At 49.7% G+C, this 14,422-nt stretch overlaps 1 protein-coding gene across 1 annotated transcript in view; it reads left to right on the forward strand.

The window, feature by feature from the left end:
* Positions 1–14,422, forward strand: part of Ptprm (protein tyrosine phosphatase, receptor type M) — a 681,934-nt gene that overhangs the window by 445,772 nt on the left and 221,740 nt on the right. Inside the window, exon 15 of the mRNA XM_023720402.1 lies at positions 13,313–13,445. Coding sequence (XP_023576170.1) covers positions 13,313–13,445 — 133 coding nt within the window. The remainder of the gene's footprint in view (positions 1–13,312; positions 13,446–14,422) is intronic.

Here is a 14,422-nt window from a genome sequence, read left to right on the forward strand (position 1 = left end):
TCCTTTATCTCTCCTATGTGTTTTATGCCCTTCCTGATGGTGCTTTTGCACAATATTTGTCATAACTTTGTGCATGAAGTGAAGTCTTGTGGTGTGAAATGTTGTTCCTGCAGACAGATACCCTGTCCGCCCCCAGGGCAGTGTTGTGCCAGCCCTCAGTCCCGTCCCCTCTCCCCGGTGCCCATTTCTGCCCCGAGTGCCCACGCAGCTGTTTTGTCCCCAGTGAGGCCACAGGTGCCCTGGTGATGCTTTGAATGAGTGATAGCAGCGGGCTGCGCTTGTTCAGCAGGCTCCCGGGCTTCCTTACACCTTTTGTCAGCACTGTCAGTCAGGTTGATTGAGGGTCCGGATCTTTCAAATTTGGTTTATTTTCCCTACTTTGGGCTGATTTTAGTTTACTCAAATGCAAAATACATCTCTTCTTTATGATCTATAGATAAGTATATATATATATATATATATATATATATATATATATATATATATATATATATATATATTCAGTAGACTTTTCCATTTGTAATAAAATAAACCAGCCTAGTAATAAAAACAAAAAATCAGTTTATTTTAACTATTTCTTCTCGGGCACAAGTCACAGAAAGGCTGAATGGCTTCTTAGAGATGAGCCACCATGACGTCAGCCTCACGCCAGCCTTGCTCCCACCCCCAGCCCTGATGGAGCAACCCTCCTCCCCACCTGTGAGCTGGAACCCGACAGTGTCAACGTGCAGATGGACATCAGTCTTGTGGCCCCAGGGCCCTGTGCCTGAAAGATGACAGTGTAGCTCGAGTCACATCTTAACAGCACTGAGCGGCCAGAAGACCAGGGCTCCCCGGGGTGCCCAGGGGTGGTGGAATGGCCAGCTGGACTTCACTTTGGCAGTGGCAACAATAGCGGAACTCACTGTGGCTGGAGGTCAGAGGCCAAGAAGGAAGCGCAGGGTGAGCAGTCAGGCTCCTGGGCACAGAGCCCCGCTGCTACCCCGTGGTTTTCCTTGAGGGCTTTTGTCTCAGTCCCAGCCACAAGGAGGATCAGGTCTTCCCTGTATATTCAGCCACACTAAAGGCAGTGGAGGAGAGTTGTGCAGAGCAGAAGGCAGAAAGTAGAGCCCTAAGAAGCGGAAGACCATGCAAGAATATAGACCAAAGAGCCAACTGATTGTAAGTGACCAGAAAGCTGAATTCCAGGAAGTAACTATGAGAGCCCCGGGCTTGGCAAGCAGGCCATCTGCGGCCAGCTGGAAGGAGCAAGAGTCAAGAAGCAAGGGACAGGGCCACGAATGTCAGAAGAGCTGTTGGGATCCCTCCGACGCGGAAGGGTCCCACTTGGCTCCTGCCTGAAATAGTCTGCCTCATTTTGGCCGCAAGCTCTTTATTACTGGGCTGTGAGGAGAATCCCAGCAGGTGAAGCGTAGCCACACTCAGCCCCGTGGTCGGAGTTGATTAGCATCGAGGTGAAGTCACACTGGGCTTAGCTGTGCACTGTCGGACTCTGCCCTTCAAGGATTCAGTCAACACCCAGGAGGGCATGTCAGACGAGACTGTGGATCACACCCACTGCAGCCTAAGTCACACATTCATAGAAGCACCTTCCACATTTTCTGTAGCTGTCACTTCCCGCAGCCTGTCACTGGGTGTGTGGCACATGAAAGGCACTCAAATGCCAACTGTTCTTTTATGGTGGAATGAAGCCCATCAGTAAGAGAGAAAATTCCACAGAAGCCATGAACTAATCTCTAAGCCAGTTTTTAAACTAATATCCCTGTCATAGGGGAGCATCCAAAGACGCCTGCAGTCAGGATCACAGGGCTGCAGGAGGTGTCCTGGACCAAGGGTTCTGCGGCCACCTCTGTCAGCTTCCCCTGGAGGTCAGGACACGATGTGAGGGAGAGTACAGCTGGAACCTCACCACCTCATGAGAGTTGCTTGAGGATTCTGAAATTTGCTTTTCAGCTGGGAAGAATGTAAAGTGAGAGGGAAATTTTATTCTTTTCTGCAATACCAGCTGCCTGCATTTTAATGGGCTGTAGTGTCGCTGTTGATTTATTGCCCTCTTTTGTTCTTTTATGTGTTATATTTGTCATTTGGCTGTGGCAGTTTCATCTATAAAATAGTATAGTTGCAAGGAATTGGCAAAGGGACCCAGGAGTGCAGTGGGCCTCTGTTCCTTTTTGCCTGTCTTTTTTTTTTGAATAAAATACTGAGTCAAATGTCAAATATTTGATTTTAGAAATAATGTATTTTAAAAGCTGTAGATTGCACTGCAGAAGTATTGTTTTCTGTTTTTATTAGCTATACCTAAGAATAGTATGTGAAAGATATTCAATATAGACACACAATTTCATTTTCAGTATCCTTCTGTGTTTTTTTTTTCTTTCTATCAGCAATGTGATAGAGGAAAACCAAACAATATGCTTAACTATCTTTCATTTTCTTGTTGCACAGTCTCTTGGCCTGAAAAGCAGAAATTGAAATTTGCATTTTAAGAAATCTATCTTTTAGTTTTGATATTAATCGGCTATATTGTGCATGTCTGAAAATGATGCTAACAGAAAGTTTTGAGCTCAGAGTGAGCTAAGCTTGGTAAAAAATGCAGTATGCTTGTGGTTTAAACAACAGCTGAAGACTGAATTGTGAAGCATCCTTGTCTCCTCTGTAAGGAAATGTGCTGTTTCCACTTTGTTGTAAAATCAAATTAATATGTCCGTGGTGTCCGTGCAGACTGGGGAGGCCCAGAGCAGCCCCGAGTGACACCGAGAAGCAGGCCTGCACTGGCCTCTTCCTTTGCTGCAGTCCCAGCTGCCTGGCTGTGCTCAGCAGTGCTCGGTTGCTGGCCATCGGCTGCTAACAGGAGCTGGTGGGGGATGCTCTGATTTCTACTGCCTCGTTGACTTTAGAAGAATTGTTGCTGCAGTTCAAGATGTGAGGCATTAGGATGAGCCGGGCAGCTGTGTGACGGGGCCCCTGCCAAGCTCATGCAGAGTTCACAGGCAAAAGGTGGCACTGCTCCGCGCTTAACTTTTTGGCCAAGTCTAAACAAGTCTTTCCCAGAAATGAGTGTCTGTAGAGAGTGTCTGTAGAGGATGGCGGTGTGTGTGGGCACTGTGGCACTCACGGGCGCGGTCCTGCATGCATACTCGGAGTGGAAAGCAAGCAGGTGTAGAAGAGGCAGCGAGTTGGGAAAATATGAAAGAAGGAACCAGGAAAAACAGCACCCCTTTGAAGAAAGAAATTTTATTTTACAGGCTTTGTAAAAAAAAAAAAAAAAAAAAAAAAGCAGGAGAGAATTTGGGCCAAGTGAGTGCGGGCAGAAAGCAGAGTTCTTTGTGCAGAGAGGCCCCCACTGCCCTAGCCCATATCAGGACTTGTCCACCCACTCTTCAGGGGCTGAGAGCAGGGCCCAAAGCCTTTAACAATTGACTCTCAGAACTCCAGTACATGAAGAACATCTCCCCCAAGTCTGTAACGCACGCACACACACACACACACACACACCCCTCATGAATGCATGCGCACTAATGCATGCACTCACACACACTCATGCAAATATGCACACCTATGCATACATGCAAACCCTCCAATTCTAGAATGGGCATTGATGCTTCTGAGGGAGGTGGCCTGGACGTTGGCTTTTGTGTTTGGTTTATCCTGAGGCTACGGCTCTGCTGGATCCCTGTCCGGGAGGGTGTCCTGAGGGACGGTGCAGGCGACCTTTTCCGTGGCTGGCCTTTCACTTGTGCACTGGGAAGCCAGGGTTTTGTGCCAGTTTGAGACCAGACGTGGTACGCCTTCTGGTGTGTGTCTTTTCCTTGATGATAAGAAATTCAAACATTACTTGTATTAAAAAATTAGTGTCTTACGAAAAATGCAGCTTTGGTATAGGTTACTTAAAAAGACCAAACTGTAGATTTTGGAGACGTTTCAAAGATGAGCACCACATTTGCAAATCTCACTACTTCGCTTGAAGCAGTAATGGCTCAGTGCAGCAAAGAACCGGGTCTGCCCGTCCCCGTAGCCAGGGGACTGGGAGAAGCCCCCGGCTGCCCCAGCCACAGGCCCTTGTCCCCGGTCCCTGGGAATGTGCACACATTTCTTTGTGTTGCTCTTGAGTCCCCTGTGCTCTAAAGAAAATGTGAAAGGGCGGCCTTCCGCAGGATCCCTCCGCGCAAAGCCCGTGAGCCCCTGAAGAGCCGTTTTCGAAACTGTGTATCACATTGCTGAAATATAAAATGGAAAGCACTTCGTTGGGCCTGGTGAGGAGATTTTTCCAACACACTTCCATTTTTAGAGCTGTAAATAATTATGTCCGAGAAGCAGTGCTTGAAAGTGAGGCTGCACCGGGCCTGCAGTTACAAGTGGCGTGAGCCGCGCACGGCTGTCAGGACCTCTCTCGTGTGCGCCTTCCCGCCGGCTGCACGGCTCTCGGAGCAGTCTGTCCCCGGGCCATTGTGTGGATGCTGACTGTGCTCGGTTACACATTTTGCTAATGGGGCAACTATCAATTGTGGGTTTATCCTTTAGCCACTGTAGGGGCTCATAGAAGGTATTCGGGCTTCTTGTTTCCTACAAGAAATAAGTAAGTTAAGAGAGCGTTCCCAAGGCAGGATCACAGGATCCAAGTAACCATTTTGTTAGCTAAAACTGCTCTTGCTAATTTGCATCCTGCTGGCCTGGTGTGCAGGTGCTCCTGTTTCTCCTTCCAAGGGTACCAGACCATTGTAATTGCTCTCAGCAGACGCTTACAGACTCCTGAAGCAAACTCCATATATGAAGATGAGAAATGGTCTCTATCTGCTTAATCACAACTGTTGAGTTCACAGCACTCTGCTCCTGACAGCTCCTCATTTCCTGCCTCTCTGCTGTGTACCCAGGTAACCTCCCGTCGGTGATGGGTGTATGTGTTGCTGCTGCAAGTTCTGGGAGTATGACACACTGCCAAGAGCATTTATTTTCATGCCTTCTAATCTCATTTTGTCATTGAGGAAAGTTGGGCCAGTAAGTGGCCCAGTAAGGACCTTTCTCTGTCATCACAGAAATGAGAAAACCTAGGCTTCTCTGCCTGCCATGGTCTCTACAGTGCCTCTATGTTCAGACGCAGACCTTCTCAGGCAGCATGTTGTCCTCATGTCCAAGGGAGGTCACCCGGACCCCTCCCCTGCTCCTGGACCTCCTTTAAGTCCTGGGCATTGGTAGAGGAAAGAGGAGAACATGAACCTATTTTCGTCTTCTCTTTCATCTTCATCCATCTCTGCCCTTCCTTCCATTTCATTTCCTTTTATGCCCACAGCCCAGGGTCTAAACATTCAGCAGGAAGTAGATTCATTAGGCTGTGATGGGGTACAAACAAGGGAGGCGGGATGTCTTAGTTACTTATCTCATTGCTGAGACAAAATACCTGATACCCAAAGTCAATGGAGGAAAAGGTTATTCAGCTCAGTTTGTAGCTTACAGTCTGTAGTTGGCTGGCTCCAGGGCAGAGTGGCACATGGCAGAGGGGCAACTGTTTGTGGTAGTGGGAAACAGCCAAATCACCAAGGGAGAGGGGACAAGCCTGTTCTGTTCTTATAGTACATACAGGCTACCTGCCCAGGGTGTGTAGCACTCACACCCTTAATCTTTTGGTGTGAGGATTGAGTCATGGATGGTTCACAAACTCTGGATTCAGCTGCACCTAAAATGGTGGTGCTCCTTGACCACAGGAGGCCATCCAGAGTCAAATCCTAACAGGGGAAGTAGGGTGAGCTGCCCTCTGAGGGCTGCGTGTTGGCAGCATGTCCTCCCATCTCTGTGATGGACACTTGGTAAGAGCTCGGAAATGAGTACAACCAGTCGGTCCTGAGTTGCTCAGGGGTTACTATGTGATAGAAAGGAGATGCCCGTGTCACCGAAGCCAAGGTGAAGCCTAGAAAGCACCATGCCAGAGAACTTAGGGATGCAGTGCGCCACCTAGGATGTCAGCGGGGGGACGGTGCTCCCTACAGAGCCAGCAGCCAGGGGCAGGATGGGCTCCACGGTGAGGAAGGACAGACGGGAGCAGTAGGCACAGAGGCTGGGGGGGGAGGGATGAAGGGCTGGCTGGGAAGCTCCTGTAGGGTTCTGGTTTGTAATGAAACTGTGCTGGCTAGAGCTGTCACCCAGGAGGATCCAAGTCTACAGGGGAGGAGAGCAGGTTCAGGGGGAGGAAGAGGGGAACAGGGAAGAAAGCCAGGCACAGCAGACTCCCATCAGTTGAGATGTTGCAGGGCTTAGCAGGACCCTGACCTGTCCCCGTCCCTCGGCCCAGAGCCAGCGTGAACCTCCTCTGTCATTTCTGCGCTGGGTGTTGGTAATCCCTTCCAGACAGCCAGACTCAGGTGCTTGCTGTGTCTGTCCCGGGGCCCAGAGCACAGTATAAGCACACAGTGGAAGGTCTCCCTGGCCTTTCCCGAAGGCTTTGAGCTCCACTGTGCTTGCAAGTATTTTCCTGGGCTTCGGTGTCGCTGGAGCACTTGCCCCAGCATGTGCAGGCCCTGGGTTGCTGTTCCCAGCAGCACACGTACACACAGAGGTGTAGATCGCAGGACCACATGGTTCTCTTCACAATGTCTCATGCTTTTTTGGTACCAGGAATCAAATTCAGGATCTTGTGCTTGCAGGCAGGCACTTATGCCACTGAACTATCTCCCAGGCCCAGAATCTTGTGTTTTAAGATGTTTATTCTGCAGGGACTTAGTGCTTGACTGATCATTAGGAGTCCCAGATGGTGAGAAATGGTCTTGGCTCTTGGAAGTCTCCACCTGGTCAGATGCTTCTCCTGTTGGACAAATGAGCTGAATTCCTCTTTGCCTTCTTGGGGTCGCTCCTTGCTACTCTGCGCAACACCTGGGCTCCTTTTCTGTGCTTCCCCTTCCGACCGTGCCCTGACCAGCACTTCATCCTCCCGGAAGGCCGGGCCCCGCTAAGCCCCTGGCCGCATTTCTCTCCTGTGTGTGGCCCAGCCACGTGTTCAGATGTCTGGCTGTCTTTCATTCCAGTGCTTCCTTTCTTACAGCATTGTTTCTTTGCAGTCTTCTCTTAGGCGCTCCTCTTCACGCCTGGTGGAGGCAGTCTTAGATTAGAGTCTTGCCTGGTGGAGCTGGCAGTCATCACCCCAGTTTCCTCTTTCAGGGTACGGTTTTGCAGTCAGAACCCTGCAATTATAGGATGTCCCCAGGAGTGTCCCAGCAACTTAGGGCAGCCCAAATCTGTCTTCGGTCTCTCATAAAGCAGTAGAGACTAGACCTCCTGCTGCATTAAAGTTCTGTAAGGCTCCTGGCGCATAGTAGGTCTTCAGAAAGTTATCCTTTTCTCCTCCTAAGTTAGCAGCACTTGAACAGTCGGCCCAACCTGGCCACACACGTTTTATGGCTTCCCAGCAGGAGATCCTTACGTTCCTTGTAACTGAAGGGTCTGTTCTAAAATAAGTAGAATCCCACAATGATACAAACCTCACACATTTCAGCATTTCGTTAAGGAAATGCCGAATGCCTATTAAATTGGATCCTGAGGTCATAGGATCACTTCCGCCCCACCCACATTACGTGCCCAAGGACCACTTTTGCATGGCTCCAAGGATGCCTCCACGTCCACACACTCTTTGCACTTTTTTTGAGCCTCAAAAATATAGCCACTTCCCCAAGCATGTAGAGTTTATTAAGTACAGCTGCCTTTTGATAAGACAGAGTGATAAATCTCAGGCAGCAGTAAGAGCTCTGAGGAGTCTTGCGCACAGCTCTTTGTGCAGGGAGCTGTGGCACCCTTTCCCGCAGGAAGAATTAAGAGCTAGATGGAAGCCAGACCATGACCTAAAGCGTGAAGCTGGGAAGAACGTGGCGGTGGGACAGTAGAGAGCACTTTTATGATTTTGCAGCCCGGCTTCCAGCCAACTGTTGGAAACTTCTACTCTTAGTTAAGGCATACTGAAAAAAACATCACTTTTACAAGCAGCCAGTCACACCCCTTTATTGATCACCCACTTCGTGTGAAAGGCGACGTAGCTGATGCCTTAGTATCGACAAGCTGTTTCCTCATTTCATTACTTGGCCATGATTTGAGAAGTTTAAATGGCAAGAAGAAAGCATTTCATCAGAGCAGGACTAGCTCTAGCAGCTCCCTGGGGGCTTTTAGGGTGCATACAGCAAGGGCTACGCCTTTGAAGGATCGGCTCAGCCACAGCATGTCAGCCACGTCAGTAAATCAGAGCAATGACTGACATGAAATTAGAACAGAAACAAAAATGTGGATTAATTTTTAAGGAACACATCCAACACTCCAGTATCTCAGCTTTATATGAAAAACTGTGTTTCTGATGATTACTTGTGAGTCACGTGTGTTCTGTATGCCCCGCAGAGGAAATGAGCAAAGGAGTTATAAATTCAAAACATAATCAGGTTACAAATAATAAAGTAGATTATTGCAGGAGAAGTGACTGGCTTTGCATCCCCAGGAAGGAAGACAGGGATGGGTGATTTAATTGAAAAATCTTGGAGACGCTTTGCGATTAACTGTGATATTAATAAAGGGAACCAACCTAAGGCTGTGAGGAGCTTCCGTTCTCGGAGCCCTGAGGCACGCACACACTGTCTCATACCTGCCTTACTGCACGCTGGATGTGGCTTGTGGTTCTGGTTCTTAGGGGTGAACCCAGGTTCTTTGCAAGGAGCTGTGTCTCTAGCCCTTTGCAGTTTAGCCAGGGCCTCCCAATACCCCCATTTCTCAGCCTGGGCTGACACCCAAGATCCTCCTGTCTCAGCCTCTCAGAGTGCTGGGATACAAGAGCGAGCCCCACACCTGACTAGCATGTTCTTTGAACTAAGCTGTCTGATACATTTGGACAAGCAATATTCTGAGATGTTTTCAGGCTTATTTTCCACTTTTCTCCTGCCATGGACATCTCTGCCACTCTGCTATGTCCTTCCTCCAACGCTGTTCTATCCCAGGACCCCAGGAATGCTGTGGCTTGCCTTGCCTGGCCCTTAGCATATAGGCGGGGCTTTGCTACTGGGTTCAGCTTGGGTGCCACCTGTCTGTGAGGTCGCCATTCCAGCTGTGCCCATGCTGTCTCTCCCTTGTGTGCTATAGTTTCAGTGGCTCCTGGCTCACACTGGGGCCTCTGGCTACTGGGCATCTGCTTTTGGCTGTCCTTCCTCCTGCCCAAGGAGCTGGGTCCCTGCCTGGGTGTCCCACTGTGCTTCCTGTGCTTAGATGGCTGCTCTGCCACTGGGCTACCAAGCCCACCCCTGAGCCCCTCTGCAGCCTCTGTGCCCGCTCTGGAGCTCACGGGCTCCTGGGTGGCAGCTCTGGGTGGCGGCTCCTGCAGCCCAAGGGCTGGTCTGTTGCCTCGCTCTACACAGAGGCACAGTCCCAGAGGACTCCATGAAGGCTGTGCCATGGGAGCAGGGTCATCACGCCCTCTGCCTTCACATGGTCCATGCATGTCCAGGGGCACCCGTGCCCATCTTGGGGCCCTGGGCACTCCCTCCCACCTTGGGGTCAGACTGGGTACCCTCTGCCTTTGCTCCTCTTGCCTACATTCCTCCTGTATGAGTGCCGAGGGTCCCAGAGCGCCACGCACCCTCTGCTGCCTCCCAGGTGCCCCGCCTCATCCCTTTCACCAAACCATTTTTGTTTGGGGTCAGCAATGCCACAGTTTCTCCCACTTAAATGGTACCTCGTGACCCCCAGGGTCCTCACTGGCTGCTGTCCAAGGAGCCTTCTCTTTGTGCTGACCTTCATCCCGACCTCGAGCTCCCTGTCCCTGCTGCTCTCTGGACGCCCTCCTCCTGGCCCCTCCTCCTTGTGTTCCCTTCCTACATACAGGTCACAGCTTTCCCGTCTTCATTTTTCATATTGGGATCGGACCCAGAGCCCTCCCACAAAGCGACCTCCTGGCTCTGTTTTAAATTTTGAGACTCATTCTCGCCAGGTCACTAAATGGCCCAGGCCACATGGCACTTGTGACTCTCCTGCCTGGCACTGCAGGCGCACATGGGAGAGCCCTGGCATCCCGGAAATGCGGTGCCCTAGTCTGGAGCTCTCCTGCCTATCAGCTGCCTACTGATGTCCTTTGCATGTGTGTATCTCAGCTAACCTGCATGGTCCCACGCCAAGCTTCCAGCTTTCCCTTCCGAGCCTTCCACACTCTGCCTGTCAGCAGCTTCTGCCAGAAACCTGGATGTGGATACTGTCCATCCCGTGTGGCGGTGAATACCTATGGTGCCACTGTCAGAACCGCCATTCCAGCCCTGCGGCTGCTGCTCGTGCTGCTGTGCCAGCCTTGCAGCCGACACTCCTCTAGAGAAACTGAACAGTGGCGTCTGATGGGAGTGTACCGCCCTTTTCTGTTTTACTTCTGTGGTCATTAAAACTAAGTCAGTGGAACTTGTGGTGCGTGTCAGCCGTGAGGACCACACATGGTGATTTCAGCACCGCAGCCTCCGTCTCTCCACGACCAGGAGGGCTCCTGTCACTGTGGGGAAAGCGCCCCAGCCTGGCCAGGGTCCGCACTCAAGTGTACACACCAAAGTGTATTAACCTTAGAAAGCAGTGGGTGACATTCTTTAAACAGTGTACGCAAAAAGAGAGGAAAAAATGCCTTTCTATGAAGAGCTACAATTTATACAGAAGGGAAAAGAAGCATGAAAGTTTGTACCACTAGAAACCTGACAAGGAACAAACAAGACAGAGGGGAAAACATGAGAACAGCTCTTGCCAAGTAGCTGTAAACTGTCCTGAGGATTCCGTAGGTGAGGGTGAGGGAAGAGAAAGCGCCAGAGGGCGCGGAGCTGCAGCCTGTCCGGCCAGACTGCGCGCTGCCTAAGCCCGGCACAGCTTGGATGCAGGTGCTTGGGCTTGGATTTGCAGAGAGATGGCAGCAGGAGGAGGGCGGCTGTCGTCCTCCAGGTGCCCGTGCAGGAAGGGAAGGAGGCATCGAGGTGGGAGCAGGGGGCCGCGGGAGCCCAGGCCAGTGGTGCCCAGCAGCCAGTTGTCTGGGCATGTGGCTCTGTCACCAGATTTGGGCTGTGTCTCCGCTGCTCCAGAGAAGCCCCAGAAACCTGAGCACCTCAGCCAGGCAGAAGGGTGGTCATGGGAGCCGCCCCGCCTGGCTGGAGTCGCATTGTGTGATTGCCACCTGGTCACGTTGCAGCCGTGTCACTCGGAGAGAGCTTTTCATTCTCTTGGTCTGCGATGGGAAATGAGTTAAGAGTGAGTTCTGAGGAGTGAGCGTGCCGGGAGCCGTGGGCTCTGTGGAGCGCGCTGCCTGCTCCCTGTGAGGTGGGGCGTGGCGACTGCCCGTCTGCGCCGTCCCGCGCGTGCTGGAGGAAACAAGAACTCAGCCAGCAGGAGCAGGCGCAGCACCGCCAAGACCTTCTCTGCTTTAGCGTTTTTTTGTTTCAATTTTTACCTAAAAATTTCATTTAAAACATTTTCTTTCCCAACTAACAGTTTTGTTACCCAAAAAGCAGTCTTTTGTCATTTATCTATTTAGAAAATAGATTTGAATAACACTCTTAACTAAGCAGATAAATGGCTTCCAATATGTCAACATTTGGAAGAATAAATCCGTTTTATTTTCTAAAAATTGTGTTTTATAAATTGGCCCAAAATCAAAACTGAGAAATGTTGGACCTTTTCAGGTTCTAAATTCGAAACGTTCACTTCTTTTTGCATGGATTCCTCTTCGTGGAAACAATTTTCGTTCATCTTCTTATCACATGCACATTTTATCTTTAGGTTTTTCTTAGCAATTAATAGAGTGTAAGAGCTTCCTTGTGATGAACTGCCTGGTTCTGTGTTCCAGAAGTTTATGGGGGTTTATTTCAGGTATAATTACAAGATAAGTGATGCTGATGCTCTTGACATTTATGTAGATAGCTAGCTTGAGAGATATTTATACAAACTAAGCAGCAGGACATCCTGTTGCTGTTGTCAGAAATACAAATGGTGGGTGCTACGCCGGCCTCGCCCCTGGCAGCGAGTCTAGGTGTGGTGGTGCGTGCCTATGATCCCAGCCCTGGGGAGGCTGAGACAGGAGGATTACTAGGAGTTTAAGCTGCATAGTGAGTCCTGCACACAGACACACACCCCTAAAGAAACATAAATGGTTGGCGTGGTTTTCCCACGAGAAGCTCTCCTGTGTGAATGTGCTGGCAGTGTGACTGTCCCCTGTCTTGGAATGCGCCGCTATGGTAGAAGCCGAGGCGAAGGAAAGGTGGCGGCCTGAATTTCCCTGTTTCTTGGCACCGGCTCATGCTGGATGTGCCAGCCACAAGCCCAGTGGGAGGACAGAGAGCTGCTGAATGTCCAGGTGGACTGACATTTTTGCCAAGGAAAACACAGGACATCCTAAGGTGGGAATTTGGATGGGAATTTTTTCTGTGCACCCCGGGAGGGTGACTGGGGACTCAGACAACCAGCACCATCACATCCTGAGGAGAAAGGGAGAAGACCTATAAAAATGGATTCTGTTTAAAGGGCTGGATGTTGCAGCCCTAATGTCTTTCATCCTGGGCTCGTTTAGCCGAGCAAATGGATGTATCCTCAGACTCAGACCTGACATTCCATCACATTATACCATGGGCAGGACTGTCGTGCACCGGGGACAGGGAGCGGGGACATGGCCACCACTCGAAGCTCAGGTTATCTCATTTAAACAGATATTAAATGTGGGCACCAACGGTGTGAGCACCAGCTGCTTCCTACTTTGTGAATAAATTGCTTAGAAGGAGTCTTTTGCCTGCCAGATGTGACCTAGATTTTGATTTCCAAAGGCGAGGGGAAAAACCTCTATTGTATTAAAAAAAAAAAAAAAGAAAAAAACAATTGCTGGTAAAATGCTTGGTAAATGAGCTTATCTCACTTTTCCAGGTGTTTGGGCTAATATGCTCTGGAATTATTGCTTCATTTATGAAAAATAATTGAGGAAAATGTTCCAGCAAATCAAATTTGGATAAAGGCTTAGGAATAGCTATTGTGTTGCTAGCAAGTTTTTAAATGGAAGAAAGAGCAGGAGCTAAGAGAGATAGTAAAAATATTTAAAAGCTGTATTTGAGAAGAGTCTCCTGTGAAAGGGTCAGATGTGGGTGTGCCGCGGTTCAGCCAACTATGGAGGAACAACGCAGACAATTGCCGTCCTTTCAGCGTGCATGAAAGCTGTTTTAAAAAATCAAAGCTCGTCTGTCTGTTGGCTCTGATAAGTCTTATTACTGTGTTCACTGCAGCAAAATTTTAAAAAATGTAATGTCTTTATTCACTCACCTACTCTCTGTCCCTTTGCGTTTTTTTTCGTCTTCAGGGGCTGCCACTCCAAAACCTGTCCCAGAGCCTGAGAAACAAACAGACCATACTGTTAAAATTGCGGGAGTCATCGCCGGCATCTTGCTGTTCGTCATCCTCTTCCTTGGGATCGTGCTGGTAATGAAGAAGAGGTGAGCATCTGGGCACTGCCCGCCCACACTTATGCCCACTGCCTGCCACATTGCTTCACGCACACAATGACATCAGTTACTGAGTTGGCACGGAGGGTCGAGGCCTATCTGGAACTCTATCATTATTAGTATTCTTGGTCAAGTGGTATTCAAGGTAATGGGCAGAATCGCAGAGTAAATGTCTATGGTTTTATAGGAATGTGCAAAACAGTGTCCTGCCATAATGACGTAAGAGTGAGGCGTCTTCCCAGGTGGTGGTGTGTGAAGCTCTAGAGAGCCTTGGAAGCCAGTCGCCCAACAGGAAATCCTTAGTGTCCGGTACATACCTGGTATTATATTTGATGTTCTTGAGAATATGAGAAGCCTTTCATGCCATATTGAAGAGCCCATGGTATGTGCAGGCACCATCCAAGGTATTTGGTTAATGAGCACAACCTCTTACAAAAAAGAGAAATTTGGAAACAATCAACAGAGGAGGCAGGGCACCGCGGCCACACGTAACAAGTCACAGAGCACTGAAGGCTGGAAAATGCCTGCCCAGCCACGGGGTCACCTCAGCAAAGAAGTACATAGATGTGACAATGACACTGTCTGACCTTCTGTACCTGGAAAATATCCAGTGTCATCCTCAATCATAAAGTCTTCGAGTCATAGGAAAATGACCAGCCTAAATGCACATGGTGAGAAGTGGTAACTTTTCCCAGAGGACATGCGTGGTCTTCTTGCTGTTCTCTGGAATTTAAGAATAATTGGAGTTGGGAGTGGAATGCGGGCTCAGAGAGGCAGGTGGTGGAGGTGATGCGTGCAGACAGAGAAGAGTCGGGGGCGTCGTGTGTGGTCGCAGAAGGAGGTTGGTTATGTCCCCACATCTGATGACGGTCTTTCTGAAAGTGGGGCAAGGAGGGAGGGAAACAGGTGTAGACAGGAAGAGGAATTCAGCAGGGAGGAGCAGCTGGAGAACGCTGTAGGAGGCACAG

The sequence above is a fragment of the Octodon degus genome, unplaced genomic scaffold (assembly GCF_000260255.1).
Source record: "Octodon degus isolate 3935 unplaced genomic scaffold, OctDeg1.0 scaffold00075, whole genome shotgun sequence".
NCBI lineage: Eukaryota > Metazoa > Chordata > Mammalia > Rodentia > Octodontidae > Octodon > Octodon degus.